This window comes from Cynocephalus volans, chromosome 9 (assembly GCF_027409185.1).
Source record: "Cynocephalus volans isolate mCynVol1 chromosome 9, mCynVol1.pri, whole genome shotgun sequence".
Taxonomy (NCBI): domain Eukaryota; kingdom Metazoa; phylum Chordata; class Mammalia; order Dermoptera; family Cynocephalidae; genus Cynocephalus; species Cynocephalus volans.
Window position 1 is genome coordinate 81,659,234 of NC_084468.1, and position 21,080 is coordinate 81,680,313.

General features: G+C 34.2%; 2 protein-coding genes across 5 annotated transcripts in view; one reads left to right on the forward strand and one right to left on the reverse strand.

Moving 5' to 3' along the window:
* SMARCAD1 (SWI/SNF-related, matrix-associated actin-dependent regulator of chromatin, subfamily a, containing DEAD/H box 1) overlaps window positions 1-21,080 on the forward strand; it is a 75,903-nt gene that overhangs the window by 13,529 nt on the left and 41,294 nt on the right. For 3 of the 4 annotated variants that reach the window (XM_063107593.1, XM_063107594.1, XM_063107591.1), the window contains exons 3-8: window positions 2,704-2,881; window positions 9,883-10,054; window positions 11,431-11,497; window positions 14,865-14,965; window positions 18,910-19,011; window positions 19,977-20,058. In XM_063107593.1, coding sequence (XP_062963663.1) covers window positions 2,704-2,881; window positions 9,883-10,054; window positions 11,431-11,497; window positions 14,865-14,965; window positions 18,910-19,011; window positions 19,977-20,058 — 702 coding nt within the window. Of the gene's footprint in view, window positions 1-2,703; window positions 2,882-4,259; window positions 4,336-9,882; window positions 10,055-11,430; window positions 11,498-14,864; window positions 14,966-18,909; window positions 19,012-19,976; window positions 20,059-21,080 lie in introns of those variants that run through there. The other variant, XM_063107595.1, reaches the window with a different exon arrangement.
* On the reverse strand, window positions 12,846-13,247 carry LOC134385556 (small nuclear ribonucleoprotein Sm D3-like). Its single transcript, XM_063107232.1, has one exon. It carries the CDS (start codon window positions 13,245-13,247, stop codon window positions 12,867-12,869), a length of 381 nt encoding a protein of 126 aa, XP_062963302.1. The 3' UTR covers window positions 12,846-12,866.

Genomic DNA, 21,080 nt, shown 5'->3' on the forward strand with positions numbered 1-21,080 from the left:
TAAATCAGAGATTTTCACAAATGTAAAACAATGCCACTCTTCTCAAAATTATTTGGGCGGATATAGTTTTCATAAATATATGTTATTTACATTAATAGGTAAAGAATTTGGTTTTTTTAATAAATATTTAAATATTTTGCTTTCTAATATGGTAAGTATCATGGATATCACTGACATAAGCAAACACTCTTTGGGGCCCTCAATTTTTAAGTGTAAGAAGGGGTCCTGAGTTTGAGATGTTGTGTCATAACTTTTCCCTGACCCCATATTATACTAACCATTTTCTTTGTTAATTACTTGCCCATTGGGCTGTGAGGATGCCATTTAGTTACAGAATACATGTTTAATGTATATTGCATATCTGGTGAAAGCTCTTTTAAGTATTTGAGTACATGCTGGGGAGTAAGCCAAAGTTTATTCTTTATCCTTTACTCTTTCTGTTCTGTTAACTAAGCACATTAATGGTTAATTTTTAAAATTGGTATGTCTTATACATGTATTTTGTACTACACTCTGTATAAAATATGGGGAGAAAAGGTGACTATAGAATCATATTCAGGAAATTCTAATTTTCCTAATCTTCACTAATAAAATTTTTAGACCTCCATGTACTGGCCAGCCACTGGGAAAAATAACAATAATAATAATAATAATAATAATAATACAAATTTTAGACCTTCAACAGTTAAGCATTTAAATGTCTAGTTTTCGAAAGATTATTATTTATTTTGAATAAGGAGGCTTTTTAAAGAAAATTGTACAATTTAAATCATTTTTCTATAGGCCCTAAAGTATCAGAAAGTAAGACATTATTATTAAAGTGTTCAGCTGATAATGCATTTAGCTTTAGGTCAAATTTTTGATACAGTAAAGATGTAAATTTTTAGTTTTATGTATGTATGATTTGTGATACATCAGGAACACTTTGCAAAATCAGAGTCCATAGTACCCTTGTGTTTATTTTACAGGAGTTGGACTGTAATTTTATTACTTCACGTAACTATCAGAATTTTTAGGTGTCTTCATATTTATGGCAGTTAGCATAGCTGTGATTTATTCCAGTACAGTTCGTCACCCAGGCTGCACTCAATGTTTATAAAACTGTTCTCTTGGGGAAAATATGATTTGCTTTTCAGTGTTGTTGCTAGGACTGCATTGTAGGAAGTAAAGAAATATTTGTGTTCTGGTGCCCTCCAGAGCAAATAGTAGTTATGTAGTACTTGGTTAATGTTATTAACAAATATGGCATGTGAACCTCATAATAATGATTATGATATTTTTGTGACCGTCTGTGAGAGAGGCTAAGAGCTTTTGAATGTAACGGTTTAGACATTCAGACTCAGATTTCAGATCTGCTACTTCTTCCTTTATGACTTCAGGCAGGTTACTTTTTCTCTCTAAACTTTGATTTATCTATAAAATGGTGATATATTATGTATCCCTTGGAGTTATTATGAGAATTAAATGTTTATTATACTTGAGGATTTGGTAATGACCTAGAAAGTAGTTAATGGCAGCTATTTTTGCCTTTCAACTAAATATTTATCTGGTTATTGCTTTTTAAAATTAATTAATTCACTAGACCAATGTACTATTTTTACTTTAATATGAATTCCTTAAATCTGATCTCTTCCTCCTAGAATATATAAAAGAAAAAGGTGGTTTTACTGGGAGAAGGGAGAATAATTTTGGAACTCACCTCTCAGAGAGAAGAGATCTTGGTATAATACTTTACTGACTTGTTTTGCACAGATAGATGATACCAACTGTGTTAGTTTTCTAGGATTGTCATAACCAAGTAACACAAAGTGGGTGACTTAAGTAACAGCGATTTATTTTCTCACTGTTCTGGAAGCTAGAAGTCCAAGTTGTTGGCAGGTTTCTTCTTAGGCCTCTCTCCTTAGCTTGGAAAGTGGCTGCCTTCCTACCATGTCTTCATAATGCCTTTCTTCTTTTTGCATCCCTCATGTCTGTCCCTTTTCTTATAAGTTAATCAGTCATATTGGACAAGAGCCCAACCTATATACCTTATTTTAACCTACAGTCACATAGGGCTTACCTATATGCCCTCATTTAATAATAATTACCTCTCTAAAGGACCTGTCTCCAAATAGAATTATATTGAAGTATTGGTGGTTGCGACTTCAGCATATGAATGGGGGCTGGAAGGGGACATAATATCAACATGTACATAAAAGCTAATATTTATGGGATGGTGGCTATGTGCCAGTTATTGAACTAAATGCTTTACATATATCATCTGATTTTATTAGCTATTAGCTCTGTGACTGCTAGTATCTGTATTTTACAGATGAGGAAACTAAGGCTTAGACAGATTTAAGTAAGAAGACTAGGACTGAATTGGAATACGAGTCTTTTTGGGCTCTGGTGTCCATGCTGTCTCAGGCAAGAACCAAGAAATAGAAAATAAAAGCACAGAGAAAAGGATTAGAATATAAAACACAAACCTATGTGTGTTTCGCAATTTCCACTAAGGTCTTGCAACCTGTAAAATAGAAAATCATTTTGCCTCACCTAGTTGACTATTAATTTTTTATTTAAAAAGTGATAGGAATTTTTGGTTTTAGAATGGAAAAAGGTAATGAAGTTAGAGATTTTTAATCCATGATTGTAATTATCAAAAACAAATTTGTTTTATTTTCAAGTTGATCAAAATGCCTTTCTTCTTTTTTTCTTTTGCAGAAGATTCTAGTGTTCCAGAAACTCCAGATAATGAAAGAAAATCAAGTATATCATATTTCAAGAATCAAAGAGGAATACAGTATATTGATTTGTCTTCTGATAGTGAAGATGTTGTTTCCCCAAATTGCTCCAATACAGCTCAAGAGAAAAAATTCAACAAAGACACAGTGATTATAGTGTAAGCCACTTAATAGATTCATTATATTTCCACATCAAGAGATTTTTCACGAAAAGGTTACTTAATTTGAAATCTTTTGATGACTTCTCTTTTTTTATGCCTTTCTCAACCACATCTTGGTTATTTTTCCCTAACATGTAGACATGGCAAGGTATAATGTGTGTGTGTTTTCTGGATGATTTTCAATAAAAGGCTTAGTGAGAGCAAATATTTAATATTTTAAGTCCTCCATAGGTAGGAAAATTATTTCAACTAGTACCTTTGATCATCTATAACTGCTTTATGATTTGTTCTTCAGTCCGTGAGTCAAATCATTTTAGTATATCTATTGGGCACATTGTATGAGCTAGGTACTATTTTATGATTAGGAGTACAGCAGTGATCAAACAAGCCCCAAATCCCTGCCCTCACAGAACTTATATTCCAGTCAGGTAGAAAGGTAGTAAACAAATAAAACATGTAGTATGTCAGAGAATAAGTTAATGGGCAAAAGAGAAATAGGGAGTTCTGGGCCAGGGCATGGTTTCTATAGAGCATGTTTGGAAAGGCTTCATTGAAAGGTGATGCTGGAATAAAGACCTAAAGCGGGTAAGAAAGTGAATCATGTAGTTATGGGGGAAAGCATATTCTAGGCATTGGGAATAGCATGTTCCACAATGACCTTGAAGGTGGTATTATGCCTGGTGTTTTTGAGGAAAGTGGGAGGCAAGTGATTCAGAGTGAAGGGTTTGAGGTCACAGTGTAAAGGATGAGGTAGACAAGAGCTTAATCATGTTAGGCCTGTAGGCTTTTTGGTTTTTATTCTCAATAAGATGGGAAGTCCATGGAGAATATTGAGCAGAGGAGTGAAATGATCTGACTGAGATGTTCAAAAGGTCTTTATGGCTATAGGGGAGCAGGAGTAGAAGCGTGAATATTGTAATAACCCAGCAAAAAATGATGGAGACTTATACCATGATAACGCATGTTTAAGGGATAAGAAGTGGTTCGATTCTGGACATACTTTGAAGGTAGAGTAGAGAGGATTTGTTGATAGATTTCATGTGGGGTGGGAAAAAAGGAATCAAAAATGACCCTAAGATTTTTTGCCTGAGTAACTAACTGAAAGGATGGAGTTCCTGTTTACTGAGATAAGGAAGACTTTCTAATCGGGGTGGGGGAACAACACCTTGTGAAGAAAGATCAACAGTTCAGGCCTGAACATGCTGTGATTGAGAAGACTCTTAGACATCTAAGTGGAGATGTCAAGTAAGTAATTGTATTTGTGACATTTGATTTCTAGGGAGTAGTCTAGGTTCATGTCTAAAATCACTAAGGGACACTGATGTGTACAGCAAGAGAAGAGAATGTATTGGTTGAAACACTTAAGCCAGGGGAACTCTGAACTCTGGATTTTAGGATCTGGGAGATGAGAAGAACTCTGTAGAAGGTTCTGAGAGAGAGCAGCCATTAAGGTAAGAGAAAAGTCAGAAGGTTATGTGGTCTTCTAGAAGCTAAGTGAAGAAAGTGTTGCAAAAAGTGAGAGATCAGGACTGTCTACTGCTGATGATAAGATGAGGACTTCCTCTTAAACTGAACTTTTCAAACAAAGCCATTATAAACATGCCTCATTCTGAAATTCATTTCAAAATGAAAAACAGTGAACATTCTGCATAGTTAATCCTGAGAAATGGATATATTAGCACACACACCCTTTTTTTTAACTTTTATTTCAAAAAAATTTTTTAACTTATAGAAAAACTGTAAAAATAATGTAATCAACCCCCACAGTCCTTTCGAGAAGAATCACCCATTGTTAACATTTCCCCACATTTGCTTTATTATAACATTAATTATTCAGTTCTTACTGAACCACTTGCCTTCAATACTTTTACATTGATTTAAGAACAAGATTATTCATTTACTTACATAGTAACAGTAGTATTTTAAATTCAGAAATAACAATTTACATCAATATGATACTGTTATCTAGTATACAGTCCATATTTCAGTTTTACCACTTGTCTCAGCAATTCCATTATAGCATTGCTACTCAAAGTTCTGGTTTATAAATAAGGAATATGCTCTAGAATGTAAATCACAGTACTAATACCTTCACCAAGAAAGTCTTGCATTGAGAAAAGAAAAAATCAGCTGTTGTGCTTAGTAATGTAGTTATTTTACCTTCTGGTACAGTTGGAGTTGGAGGACTGAAACTGTGGACTATATTTTGAGTAATATTTTACAGTAATTTTTTCTCTAAGACCATAAATTAGATTTGGTTTGTCATATCTCTTTAATGTAATTTAATCCGAAGCAGCTTCTCAGCCCTTTTTGTTTTTCATGATACTGACCTTTGAAGAGAACAGGCCAATTTTTTTTAGGATGTCTCTAAATTTGGGTTGACTTGATGTTTCTTCATAATTAAATTTCGGTTAGTGGGAGGAATACTACATAAACAATGTTGTGTCCTTCTCAGTGTACTGTATTAAGAGGCACATGATATCCATTTGTCCCATTATTGATGAAGTGAACTTTGACCACTCAGTAAACATAGTTTCTGCCAGATTTCTCCTATAAAGTTACCATTTCTCTTTGTAATCATTAAGTAATCTGTGGAGAGACTTTGAGACTGGGTGATGATCCTGTTCTCTAGCCAACTTCCACCCAGTAATTTTAGCATCTAATCATTTTGCCTGATTCATTTTTGACAACCATGGTTGCAAAGTGGTGATATTCTAACTGGCATTTTAGAACTTATAGTTTTATTATTTGGTATTCTACTGTAAATAAGTTTTCCCTTTTCTCCCCATTTATTCATTTATTTATGTATTTATGTACAGCAAATATGAAAATGGAATCATAGATATTTATTCAGTGGGTTATAATCCACTGCTATCATTATTAATTTTGATACATAAATTGCTCAGTTTGGGCAGATGAGGGCCCCTTCACGTAGTCTGTTGTGTCTGTTTGAGAGGTTCTTAGCATTTTTTGAGTCTTTCCCTTCTACCAAAAGATGTTCCTGACTTGTACTTTCCCTACCCCAGGCTTGAAATTAGAATTAGCCCTTTCTCGTAGTTTTGGCTCTTTTTAATAGGGAATGGTATTTCAGAATCTGGGGACTAGATGTGTTCTTTGCTGTTTTATGCCATTGCCTTTTCAGCCGAACAAGCTAGGAGATGGGAGAAAGGGGCACAGGCCTCAGATAGAGGTAGGAAGGGAGAAGGGAAAATGTGTGTAACTTTTTTATTTTTTTTAATTTATTTATACCAATACTGTTAATTCTAACTCGTCACTGTAGGGCTTGTCCTTGCCTTTCATTTTGTATTTTCTTCTGACAGGGAGAACCCTGACTTCCTCCAGTATCAATATAATTACTGATTTGCTCAGTCATCAAGTATGCATAAAATAGTTTTAGAATTGCTATACCCATATCACTTGACCATTAAGCCCACTGAGATTTGTTTATAAGGGTTTTTTTGGTTTTGTTGGGGTTTTTTTGTTGGTTTTTTTTGTTGTTGTTGTTTTTGTCTTTAGAATGACTTATATAGTCAAAGCACTTTGATTATGAGTTTATTTATTTATTTAAAATTTTCTTTGTGTTATTTATATAAAATACAGTTAGGTTCTTCAGTTTCTGTAATTTTTTTAAGGGTTTTTACCTTGTTCCTTTTCTTCTTTATTTTACTTTCAAAATTAACAAGTTTCCAAAGATCAAAATTCTACAAAGGATGTACTCAGAATAGTATCACTCCCTCACCTATTCTTTCTCCATTCCATCCCCACGCCTTTTCCACCTCAGAACTAACCAGTTTGTTTAGTTTCTTGTCATGCTTTGGGTTTTTTTAGTGTATCTTTTTTTCTTCTTGTTTCTTACACAAAAGATAGCAGACTGCAGGTGCGTACCTTCATTTGTTCATTGTTTTATTTACTTAGCAGTAGATATATCCTAGAAATCGTATCAGTTCTTAGATATCTTTATTCTCTTTTATAACTTTATGGTAAACTGCATCTCATGCATGGCATTTTAGTTTTCAGGAGTTTTTAAACCTTGACCTTGTTGATATTTGGGACCAGGTAATTCTTTGTTGTGAGGCACTGTCCTGTACATTGTAGGATGGTTAGTTTATCATCTCTGACCTCTACCCACTCACTAGTTGCCAGTAGCAACTCCCTAGTCAAGACAATAAAAAATGTCTCTGCACATTGCCAAATGTCTTCTGGCAACAAAATCAACCCCCTTTTGAGAACCACTGATATAAATATCAGTTGGAAACTGGCAGTTGATAAAATCTCCCAGGAAGTGTTTTATAGACAACAAAGAACTGCAATTCAAGACGGTGAACAAAGAAAGAAGAGCCTGTTACAGAGATTAAGAAGCAAGACTGAGAGGTCAAAGGAAAATCAGAAGAAGTGTCATAGAACCCATGGGGTGGGGGTAGGGCCAGGACCACATTTTCAAGGATAGATTTGTCAACAGTGTATGGGATCACAGAAGAAAACTTAAATAAGCAATGAAAAGTTTTTATCATGGCAGTTTAGAGGACACTATTATCTTTGGCAGTTTAGAGGACACTGTTATCTTTAGGGAGAGCCGTTTCGCTAAAGTGGTAGTACAAAAGATACAAAAGCAGTAAGTTAAGAAATCCATAGGAAACGAGCAAATAGAAAGTCATTCTAAAAATATGTGAAGTAGAGGAGAATTTACTTTTACTACTGTATCTGCAGTGCCTGGAACCTCTGGCACATTGAATTAATTAATGAATGCAGTTTTGAACCCATCGTATGCTTGGGAGGAAGGGCTTATGAGAAAGAAAAGATTTAGGAGAGAGTAGTTAAAGCAGAGTTGTAGATGGTTAAAGCAAAGTCCTATAGGAAGTAGAAAGGACTAGAATTAGAATCCCTTAGCACTGAGAGGGGACTTTGCCTTCAACAAGAAGGAACTTCTTTATGTGAAACTGGATAAAAGAACAAGTGATCAACGCTGTTGTGCTTACAGGTTTTGTTCTTTTATTTTGAAATTTTCAAACATACTAGAAAATAAAATAGTATATAATGAACACCCATATACGTACCACCTAGATTTAATGATTGTTTTCCCTGTTTGTTCATCGTTGCGACTATTATTATTTTTGGCTGAAGTATTTTAAAGAAAATTACAGATACTCCAACATTTCTCCCCTTAATACTTGGTTATACATCCTCTTTCCTGTCCAAAAAAAATCAATATTATTAATGAACATTCTCTAATATCTTCTACTTTATGTTCAGATTTTTTTTATTTTATAGCTGGTTTTTTAAGCCAGAATCCAAATAAGGAACGATACTGCATTTGGATGTTGTGACTTAACTCTTAATCTAGGACAGTTCACTTCCCTCCCCTCCCCTCTTCTTTTTTAAAGACTTTAACTTATTGAAGAGATTAACTCTTTGCTTAGAGAAAATAGATTTTTCTGTTTCTTTATGGTGTTATTGAATTTGTTGCTTTATCACTTGTATTTCTTGCAAACTAGAAGTTAAATCCAAGACATGGTAAAATTAGTGGTCAAAATGAATACTTACTACATCAAGAGTTACGTGAGTTTGTCCCACTATGAATTGTCATGAGTCTGATCACTAGGTAGAGATTTTGACATCCATAAAAGTATAGATCTTTGAAATTGGTTATCCAGGGCAGGAGTTGTAAAAGGATTCCAGCCTGGATGCTTTCATTTTCTTGGTGAACTAGGAGAAGTCAAGTAGGGAGCAGTAGTGGGGCAGAATGTGAATTCACAGTTGAAGAATGAGAAATCTGGGTATAATAATGCAGTGGAGGCACGTGTAATAGTCTTCAAATATTTGAAGGACAGGCATAGTGGTAAAGGAAGATATTTATTTATCTTATTACTTTAGAGCATCTTCTCAGAGCAGAGTTCAAGAAGTCAACCTAGAAGCTTGTGAAAATACATATTCCTGGTCTTTGGGAATTTGCTTTTAAATGTTAAGTGATTCTTAGGCATCAGCAGTGCCCTAAAGGACATACATGATTAGGTATAGAGAAGTTACTAAAATGTATATTCTGGGTATAAGTCTAAGAGAGCTGTCCAAAAATAGAATTAGCTGCATAGCAAACTACGTTTGCTGACGTTAGGAATATACTTAACTATATTACCAACTTGCTGTTTTTCTCTGATCTTTATGACTTTTCCCCATTTGTTATTGCTCTAGTTGTGATCTCTAGAATACCTGCTGTGTTAGAAAATCAAAATCTCAAAATGAGGTTTTTTTTGTTTGGGGGATAAATGAGTAAGATTTGACTCCAAATGCCTTTTATATAGGATAAACATACAAAGTGAAATGCAAAAGGATTAGTGTTAGGTGTTGGAGAATAAACCCTCATATGGAAAAATGTTCCCTGTTTTTTGAGGAAATGTTTTGTTCCTGGCAGAGATTCTTGTGTTGAATGGGACCATTCTAATTTTGACACTTAGATTCTTGTCACCTTGGAAAGCCATGAAAATTCTTTTATCTTTGTGTCAGTGTAAGCTTTATAATTTTTCAGGAGCAGCATGACAGCATCTTCTGATATGCAGAGATCATTGGTAAAAGATTAGAAAAGAGAAAGTGGGCATGTAGTAAATGTGTATGGGTCTTAACCGAAATACATGCCAAGTAGTTCCCTTTGTTTTTCCAATCCCAGCTCAAATAATTTTAAGATTTTTTTTCAAAATATGCTGACTTTGATAATGTAGATTTGAAATGAAAAAAAGTTTTTTCCTCTTTGACAAGTATAAATTGTGTTTATTTTAACTTTATTTCCTTTTTTTGTTGGCTGGCAAGTACAGGGATCTGAACCTGTGACCTTGGTGTTAATAAGGCTGTGCTCTAACCAACTGAGCTAACCAGGCAGCCCTAGATTGCATTTAATATTGAAAAGAACTGCAGATGTGCTGTATTATGTATACACATATAAACAACATAATGAAATAACATTAGCAATACATTTTAAATGTTTTTTTTCCCACTGAAAATATTTTTAGTTCTGAACCATCTGAAGACGAAGAGTCCCAAGGCCTTCCCACCATGGCACATAGAAATAATGATGATATTTCAGAATTGGAAGACCTTTCGGAATTGGAAGATCTTAAAGATGCTAAACTTCAGACCTTGAAAGAACTTTTTCCACAAAGAAGTGACAATGATTTACTTAAGGTTATACCTTTTATAGTAATTGGTTATGGTAGCTGTAATGATGATAAAAATCTCTCCCATATCCTGTGGTGTAGTCGGTGGTGGATAGTTATTCTGAACATTTTATATAAAGAGAATCACATAATATGTGATATTTAGCTTCCAATAGAAAAAACATGATGGAGTATGTTTTCAGCATAAAACAGTAATACAGCATTAAAGTATTCAGCATAAAGGAACAAATCTCAATTTAACAATACTTTAGTGTGTTTGCATTTTTTTTAATGTAGTTAAAAGGGATTTTTTTGTAGAAATTTTTTTCTCTAATTTTATAATTTCAATGGGAAAATAGAATTGATTGCACAAGTTCTCTGAATGTTTCATTAACCATTATCTGAAATTGTGGGAATTTAACACATCACTCATTCCAAAGCAGAACACTCTTGAAATAATCTGTATTTCAAGGGATTTAAAGGTGATGTTTATAAATTACTCCACAAAAGTTTTTAAACCCATATACAAAAACTCAAGTTGTGAAATACAGATTTAGTTCTAGGCTTGGCTATTTTGGTGGTTTTTTGGTTTGTTTGTTTTGTTTTTAAAAGATGACCGGTAAGGGGATCTTAACCCTTGACTTGGTGTTGTCAGCACCACACTCTCCCAAGTGAGCTAACCGGCCATTCCTATATAGGGATCTGAACCCATGGCCTTGGTGTTACCAGCACCACACACTCCCAAGTGAGCCACGGGCCAGCCCTTGCCTTGGCTATTTTGAAAATGAAGTGGGGCTTATAGAATATCTGAAGATCCAAGATAAGGAATTACTAGTATGGAAGAGAGCACTCTCATATTTGATTTGAGCTTATTTGATTTAATACAAAAATAGCTTATTAAAAAGAAAAGTAACTCATTAGAAATACAGACAATTATAGCAAAGAAAAGTAGGGGATATTTCATTTCTTCTGAAATCTAAAATTACTGAAATAGAGTGAAAATTGAGAGCTCTTTATCCCATTCTTAAGAAGTATTAGATTTAAAAAGCAAAATTTTACTTTTTTTCCTCTGGAAATTAAAAAAGGAATGAAAGTGAGTGTCAGTCTCCCTCCCTTTCTCTCTCTCTCTTTTTTCTCTTTTTCTCTATATGGTTATGTTTTAATTTTCCTTTAGTGATGAATAAATCTAACACATTTTAGGATATACCTTACATAAGTTTAGATTTTTTACATAAACCAGGTTTTCTGAATATTTATCATAGGACTTAATGAACTCGACTGTGACACACACATTCCCCCACCTTGTATGTATTTAATACACTTGATTTTAAATATTTTAATTACTTTGTGAAATTATTCTTAAATTGTTATTTTTAAATCACGAATGTTTTCTTATTCTGTTAGTTGATCGAATCCACAAGTACTATGGATGGAGCAATTGCTGCTGCCTTGCTGATGTTTGGTGATGCAGGTATGCCTGACTTAGCTATGTTGATTAATTAGTTATATAATAATAATATCTTTTTTGTTAATATTGCTTTGTAATTTACAAAGCACCTTCATGAATTATTACAAGAACCTAAGAAGTTTTAATAACTTCAGTTTTTTTAGTTGGAGAAACAAGCTTAAGAATGTTAAGTAACTTACTTGAGGTCATACAGCTATTTGGAAGCCAAATTTTTAGTTTTTTTCTTTTTTTTTTTTCCTTACTTCAAAAAAGGCAGGGAACAATTTCTCATTGGTAATTTTGCTTGATTTTTGCAGATCAAATCTCATAACAGTGAAGTTTTAGAAGGTGTATTTTCTTTCTTAGGTATCCTTTCTGATTGCATTGTGGTTTTATTTTTATAGGTCTACAAATCTGAGTCAGTAGGAATATAATGTCTTAAGGAAAGTCCTAGCTGATAATCAGCATTCCTTTATTTAGTAAATATTTATGTTATACTATGGGCGTGGGATACAAAAATGCATTTGAAGGAGCTTGCAATATAAAAGCATCTCTAATTTTTTAGTAAATGCTGTCTTGATTTTTTTTAACTTGCACATACCCGAAAAATATATCCAGTAAAAATAACCTGTAATTCTACTAAAAAAGCATTTAAAGTAATGAAAATAAACCCACACTCCACTAAGCACTCTTAAATTTGCTTTGTATTATTCTCAACTTTTTCCTATGTTTATATACACCAGTGTATAACACACACATAGGTAAGTTACAAAATGTAAAAATACTGGTTTGCACTTCTTAAAAATAATTTAAATTTAAACTTCAGCTGAGTTTTTTCTTCTCATTCTTCTCATTCTTGCATATTTCTTTCTTTCTTCCTTTCTTTTGTTCTTTCTTTTTTTCGTTTGTTCATTCTTTTTTTTTGGTATCTGGCCGGGACAGGGATCCAAACCCTCAACCTTAGTGTTATAACATGAACACTCCAGCCAGCTGAGTTCACCAGCCAGCCCTCTTGCACTGTACTTTCTTTCATAGTATTTCTTTTTTAAAAAATGTTAAATGGCAAATTACGAGGAACCAAGAAATCAGGATTTTTTTGTTTTCTGAGTAATCTTCCATGCTGCATTTTAGAATGAATAGGACAGTCATATCAGACATCTTCATTTTTAGTACAGTTCACGTTGACGTAATGTATGAAATGACAACTTTGTCTAACTTAGAAGATAACATTTTTTTTTTTAAACAAACCAGAGATTTATTTAGTTTAACATCTCTCCTGATCTAATGAGAAAGAGATGTCAAAAGAAAACCTAGGACATATACACAAGCACTCACCCCCACGAACCCAAATAACTAAAAGAAAAACAGGCAAAGTTATATTCAACAGGGAAAGTTATCTTCGCTTCTGGAAGATGTTTCCACGTCCCATTCCACGTCCTCTTCCTCTTGCAGCCACTTGAACCTTTAGAATAGCAGCTTTTCCCCAGTTGGCCCCTGAGCCTTGGTTTTTATTTTTCATGCTCTTTAACATCAGCGCATTTTTCAGCATGTCAGGCAAAATCAAAAAACAGATGTTGCTGCCTCGGATGTACACCCGCTCCAGCTGTGCCACTCGGCCATCTCTGTACGTGACTGTGATGTTGGATATCTGGTAGTTCATGTTGCCCTCCACTTCAATGAGCTTCCCCCGATATACCTTGCTGGTGTTTGTCTGACATGTCACATTGTGGCCCTCATCCTCATGCAGGACTTTAATCGACACACCAAAAGACATCTTGGCAGGAAGAGAATTTGGCTCCGGCCTCTTCTTCCTCCTCTTTGGTGTAGTGGCCAGTGCTGTGATCATGAAGGCTTGAAGCCAAGAGAGCCTTCAGTATACTATGTCATTAAGGCAGGAAACTGTTTTTGGCATTTTAGAACAATTTTCAAGAAAAGGCCTTTTTAAATACCTGTGAGCTATCTTGGACAGGTCCACGAATCGTGACATTAAACATTAGGTTTACACAAATTGAAGTCTTTTATAGATAATGTCACTGTGTATTGGACAGTAAGGGTATTTTTATGCAGTACCTTTTGAAAGTATTTATGAATAGTAAGTTTCAAAAGTAGAAAAATATATATCCAAAATTTTTAGCCTACTTTAGAAGGTAAAAATATGAATTTATTGATGTTGTCAGGAGGAGTCTCTCCAGTTTCTTCTTTTTAGAAAAGAATTAAGCGTGTCTTGGTGACATGGCATAAATTATCTAGTTTGATACTTTATTTCAGGCTTAAAATATTACTACCAGTGTTTGCTTAACCCCAAGAGTTATGAGTTTATGGGTGATGATGAGGTGGTTGTATTTCCCTCTTTTTAAAGTGGATACTGGAAATTATTTGGTGTATGCAGAGTGCACATTTACATTATGAAATGAATCAAGAGAAAACATTTAAGTATTTATACTAACATGATTACTGTGCTTTACGATGTTAATGAAATTCAATTTTATTTGGTAGTAGCCATGTTATGAAAATTTTAAGCTTACAACTTAAAAGCTGTCATGTATGTATTTATTAATAGAGTATTGTATTTCTACAAATTTTCTTTCTAAGTGTATAATTAGGGTTCTGAGGTGATTAATGCTGAAATCTTAAACCTTTGTAGGCTTTAGCAAGTACTTTCATATTAACACAGCAATATGACCAAGGAATCTGCTTTCTTCAAAGAGAAAGTACTTAAGGAATAGATAAATTCATGCAAAGTATATATATACAGCATGGCTTCTTAAGATTATGTAGCTCAAGTTTGTTTTTCCTACAGTCATGACAGAATATAAGACTTCCTGTTTCTGTTATACTGTCTGTATTATACTTTCTTGTTTTTAGATTTAAAACATTAATCACTTAAGCTATCTATATCTCAGTTCCTCCTCATTTGTAAAATAAAGACGTTACCTACTTTGTAGGTTTGTTGTGGAAACTAAATAAAATAATAGTTTATAAAAGACCTTGTGCAAAGCCTGGTATGTACACAGTAGACAATAATTATTGGTGTCAGTGATGCAATTCAGATAAACGGGATAGAGCGCAACTTTTTTTCATTGTGGAACACTCAGCCACTGGGGAGAACCCCACCCTCCCAATATTACTCTGTAGAATTACTCATCAATGCAGAGAGGTATATTTTTAGCATTAAATAATAGTGATGGTTTAAGAATACAGTGTTACAGTGATTTCTACTTGCGAAAGACTACTAAGAATATCTGTCTACTTTTCCTTCAATAAGAACATTGGGCCTGAGAGCAAGAGAACTGTCTAGTATTCATTATAACGCATTTCTGCCTTTGTTTTGCATTAAATTGATTCTTACTATTTCTGTGAAAAGTTTGAGTGTGTTTCTGTGTTTTAAAAGGTGGTGGTCCCAGGAAAAGAAAATTATCATCTTCTTCAGAGCTATATGAAGAAGATGAATTTAATGATGATCAGTCTATAAAAAGGACAAGACTGGATCATGTAAGTTACATTTGAATTGCAGTATCAAAATTGGCTGCTTCAGCAAAGAGTATGTTGAGTGTGTGGATAGCAGACCTGAAAATCTACCTAAGTGAATCAATTTTTCTTTTCTTTTACAACTAAGTCAGGAATTTGTTTGCATATAGTTTGGAACTGTTTTTTCTTTCTCTTTAAATTATCCAGTATTAATTGCTTATCTCTGAGTTATAAAATTAATTTTTAAAATATTCTTGTGATGTGTTAAAGTTACTTTTTGAGAAAATACAATATTTTTAAGTTCTGTTTCATAAAAGTTGTATATATACATGTGGTTCTACAACACGTGAAAAACAGCTAACACCACCACCATCATTTCCTTCTCTACAGTGGCAACTATTTATAACTCTTCTACACACTCTTTTGATGTTTAACTGCAAGTCTTAGTATGTTTGTGCTGCCAAAACAAAATTCCACAGAGTGGGTATTTATAAACAGTAGAAATTTCCTTCTGACAGTTCTGGAGGTTGGGAAATCCAAGATCCAGCTGCCGGCATGTTAAGTTTCTCTGGTGAGGGCTGCTCTCTGCTTCCAAGGTGGCACCTTTTTGCTGCATTCTCAGGAGGGGTCCTCACATGGTAGAAGGGACCAAAAGGGGTAAATTCCCTTCATTAAGCCCTTTTGTGAGGGCACCTAATCTGTAATCACTTCCTAAAAGGCCCCACTTCTTAATACCACCATAATGGGGATTACATTTCAACAGTTGAATTTTAGAGAAGACATATTCAATCCATAGATATTCCATAGCACTGTATATCTATAAATAATAGTGCTTATGCTTTTATTGGGTTACTCTAGTTTTCTGTTAACTTCTGCTCTACAAACAGAACTACCAAGAGGCATCCCAGTGAATCCAAATAGTTCTCCCTGTTTGAATTCTCAACAACACAATTTGTCCTTGGTAATCAAAATTAGTTACCCCAACTAGCACAGTAACCTGTATAATTGCCTGTGATTCAGTGGTATAAGAAGCCCCAAATAGCCAGGAGACAAACCCTACCGTAATTTAATGAGAATTGTGTCCTTGCACAGAAGCATTCTTTTCTTGGGAACTAATACTGATGGAAAGTAAAAATTTTGTGAGTGGGTTTTTAGGTCTGAGGGACTTAGCCCACATTTTAGGTTTCAGATCTATGTGATAATGACTATGGGAGAAATAGGATTGTTCTGATTGCTGATTCAAAGCATTTACTTTTTACATCCTGTTGAACATCAGCCTCATAGGGTGTTATCTCCAAACTCACATGCTGAATTTTCCCAAAGTGATACTGCTGTCCCGTAAGCCAGATGCTTCTAGGTATTGAGGCACATGGCAAGATTCCACAGACATGGATCCAGTTTTGCATTTTTCTTTCAGTGAAATTAGTTCCCTGGTCAGAAACATCATGCCACTATGTATTATGACTGTAAACAAAGCTTTCTACAAATCTCTGTGTGGTCGTTGTTATTTTCTTAGGTAACAGAGCACTGCAAAATGGGTAACTTAAATAACAGAAATTTGTCTCAGTTCTAGAGGCTTGAAGTCCAACATCAAGTTGTTGGGGTTGGTTCCTTCTGAGGGCTGTGAGACACAGAGTCTGTTCTATCCTCTCTCCTACCTTCGGATGTTTTACTCTCAGTCTTTGGTTTTCCTTAGCTTGTAAATCTCTACCTTCATCTTTACATGGACTTCTGCAAACTTTGTGCATGTCCATCTCCAAATTTTCCCTTTTTATAAGGATACCAATCAGATTAGGGTCCACCCTAGTGACCTGATTTTAACTTGAGTATCTCAGTAATGACCCTGTCTCCAAATAAGGTCACATTCCAAGGTGCTGGGCATTAGGACTTCAACATAAGAATTTAGGAGGACACAATTAACCTATAACACTAGTTTTTCCAGGAGCAGGTGGGTAGGGAAGGCAAATTCATACTGAGAGTAGGTATCACTATCTCTTTGATGATGAAAGGGGTCCAATGTAATCAGCCTGCCACTAGACTGTTGACTGAATCTCCCAAAGAAAGGTGCTATAATTGGGACTCATCGTTGGACTCTGTTCCTGGCATTTTGGGTACTCACCAGTAGCAATAGCCACATTAATCTTGGTGTGGGAAAATCTTCTCTTGTTGATCTGCACACACAGCCTCACTACATGTTGCCATGACCATTTATATATGGGCCTATTGAGCAAGCATCTGAGTGGCTGTGGTCTTATTGGTGTTCACTAAATGGACAGTCTTGTACACCTGATCTTTAAAAACTTCCTCTGCAGTTCACAGGCTTTGCTGGATATTCCTGTGAAACACTATTATTCTTTTATTCTGTTCTCAGGACAACTTCTGTTCTGAGAAGTTCGATAACGTACTTCCCCAGACTTCCTGGTCACGCATCTTCCAGTCTTGTTCTCCTTAGCCACTGTACCTCTGGCCATCTCTTTCTACACAAAATGGACAATATATACTGCCCAAAGTTGTTCACAGGGCTATTCTCCTAAATGGGATTATAGCAGTTGTTCACTTTTGGCTGGTTCTAACGATTATGCAGATCCTTTATAACCTAAATTTAAGATTTTCCTCCCTCTTTAGCTGGTCATAAAGAAGTTCCCATAGTGCCATAGATACTGGTCAAAGAAGGAGCAGCAGTGAAGCAGAAGTAGGTACCATGGGAGTGTGAGGCACATGCAATTTATTTGTATCTCTTCAGCCTGCTTGAGACCAGTCTAAAATAACCATTTCTACTTGATGATGGGTTGCTGCTGCCAGTGTTCAGTTTTAGGTTTGGTGAATCAGATACCCAGATCACCTAACAGCTCAAGTCTGATAGTCATTTGACGTCCCATGTTCAACCATTCTGCTTCTATCAAGACCTATTATCAAGCCAATAACTGTTTCACAAAAATAGACCAGTCCTGTTTTAAAAATGTGAATTTGTTCCAATGCTGTTGATATATTAGTGAACACTTTGAGTGTAACCCAAAAGTTGCGTTTGTTTATGTACAGTTTTGTCCGTAAGAAATACTAGGTGAACACAGAAAACTGCACCCAATTGAACCGAGCCACATGGGAATACATAAAACACACACGTCATACATCTACTGGCTGTCTCATTTTACCACATGTCTTATCCTACAAGGTTGTGTTTTGCTATTCTTTAATATTTGTGAACATTCTTTTTGACAAAAGCACTCATTCAATTTCCCAAACCTGTTTAAGCATTCTGGTTGAAAACTGCCGTGTAGTGCATGCAAAAGGAATGTTTTAAGTATTAAGGAAAAGCTTGAAACAAAAAAATGTTTGAAAATGAGAACATGTGGTAGATGCTGAGCAACTGTCATAAAGTAATTCATGTTGTGGACCATTAGAGATAATGCCACAAAAATAAAAGTGTATGGCTGGACCAGCTTCAGGTTCTTTGAAATCAATAAGAATAAGGTGTAAAGAAACAGAAGAAAAGGAAAGATTGTTGAACATTAGGATTCAAGACCAAAGAGTAAAAAAATCAGGAACAGCCTTTCTCACATAGAATTTGAAATTTATAGATGGGTATAAAATTATGACCACAAATGTGATATTTGTATCTTTTTTTTAAAAATTTGCTATTAACTTGGAAAAGACTTCAGTATATATGAATTATATAAGTTAATCTGAGGAACATTCTAGTTTTTTTATCAGATTTATCTCACTTTGAGCACTGTGAATAAAGTTTGAGTTATTGGATATGCAATCAAGGTCTTGGAGTGATCTTATGTTAGTAGTATTTTTTATCCTTAAAAACAAATTTGTCAGTGTTCACATGAACATGAAATATTCGGCGTTCTTCTGATTGAATGTGATAATTTTCAAATCAAGTCAAAATATAGCTGTAATTGCCTTAGTACCATTGGTATTGATAATCTCTTACATTGTGTTTTTTCCCCCCTCGTCGTCAGGAAGAGGAATCAAATGAGTCTGCAGAATCTAGCAGTAACTGGGAAAAGCAGGAAAGTATTGTACTGAAATTGCAAAAAGAATTTCCCAATTTTGATAAACAGGTGAGTAGTCATGTATAGAAATATAATCAGTGTGTACTATAATGTTTGTATTACAAAAATAGTGTTTGATTTCATCCATGTAAAAGCTTAGGATGAGTTTTGCATTTTTCTAATTGTGTTCTTCTTTAATTAGTGTTACAAAGTATTGTTTGTTAATTCTTTACATTATTTATTTACCATGTTTACTAATAGTATCCGCATAATAACCATAGTCATAACAAACATAATCATAATAAAAGTTGTGAACTCATTTATAAAATGTAAATCATTTAGAAAGTCATTTGTAACCCTGCACCCTGTCAGGTAACTGCTTAGCTTTTTTCATGTTCTCATCCTTGAAATTACTCTTAAGAATTTAAAGTGTAATATTGCAAAAGTGTCTTAACATTTCATAATCTTTGTTGTACTTCCCAGATAGTAAGAATACTTTCATGGTCATTAAAGACCCATGCCAAGCATGCCAGTGCTAAAAGTGCCCCTGTTTTACCGTGATCATATATAGAAGCACATGTTTGTTGAACATTTGGAATACATTTATACTTGCTCTGATTTATTTGAGTATATGAATTCTGACGAGCTTAATGCAAAATCTTGTACTATACTGATTCTTTATGAATGTTGAAAGTACCTAGTTTGAAGTTTGTAGTTTGTAAAAAGCTTAGTTGCATGTTGAAGTTTTATTTTTAAATGAGCAAACTTTTCTTGATCCTCTACTATTCGGAGCACTTCATAGGGAATTAAAAATGCAAAAAAAGTCAAGCTTACTTCCCTTCAAACACTATTGTATATTTGCAGACATAAAATTACATAGAAAGCTTTTGCAAAGCAGCATAAAAATAAATGTCAAATAATCAGATATGTTCTCTATGTATTCAGGTGATACATTTTATGATCTTTTAAAAATAAGTTATGGAAAAATTGCTAATTTGAGATTTTTAACAAAACAATCAATGACTTATTTCCAGGAACTAAGGGAAGTACTCAAGGAACATGAATGGATGTATACAGAAGCTTTAGAGTCTCTAAAAGTGTTTGCAGAAGACCAAGGTAATTATCTATTCTGTGTCTTAGAAAATACACATTCACATTACATCCTGTATTTTAGTATATAAGAAAATAGTAAACCTATCAGTTATTAATCAAAGAATGGGATTGCAAAAGGTGTTGGAAGTAATGGTGTAAAAAATTTTTTAAATGACTAGTTTCTAAATGTTTTGACCTGTTCTTTATGATACTGTCAAACTAAACAATAAATATCTTGTTCTATTTGGCCAGTTTCTCTTGATAGTTAGGGCTACTTTTAAACTGCCATGTTTTATTGAGTATTAAAGAAACATTTTTTACATTTTAACAGCTCTCAGTCAGGATGGATCTCGTGACTGGTGATATCTTAACAATCACTGTAGCGCAGACATCTTAGCCTGTACTTCCATGAGTACTAGTATTAAAAACTTATGGGTATCATAGGCATGGAAGAAAGTCTGTGAATCCATAGGGGAACACTGAACTCTAGGAACCAAATGGTAAAGGAGAGGTGGTAGGAAAGAGTTGAATCACACATGTTTAGTGACATCCCTAAGTAAAAATCAAGTAGACTAGCTCTTCATAACTGTAAACCCAGCTTTAAAAGCCCAGCACAGTGGCTTGGGTGTTCTTTTTTTTAATAAATTCTTTTAAGAAATGCAGTACTACCAATAATCTTGATGGCACAGAGAATGATATTGTATAGAAAAAAGAAAACCACCGGTATCACCAATTTTAAGTCTAAAAAATAATTCAGAATAGTAAGGTTATGAATGTGAAGAAATTTGAGGAATACCTTATCTATTTTGCTTATAACTTTTATATATGCACAAGAATGAATGGGCGTGTGTAAATGTAAAGGTTTTTTGAGTAAGTTAACAAAAATTCTAAATAAAGTATTGCATTATAGATTAATTGTGGTGTGTATTTTGTTACTGGTACATAAAATAACAATGTACCTTTATCCATAGCCACCTTAGAATTTTATGAAATGTGATAGATTTAGACAGTGGTAAAGTAGTGGTGCTTTTTGATAATAATATATT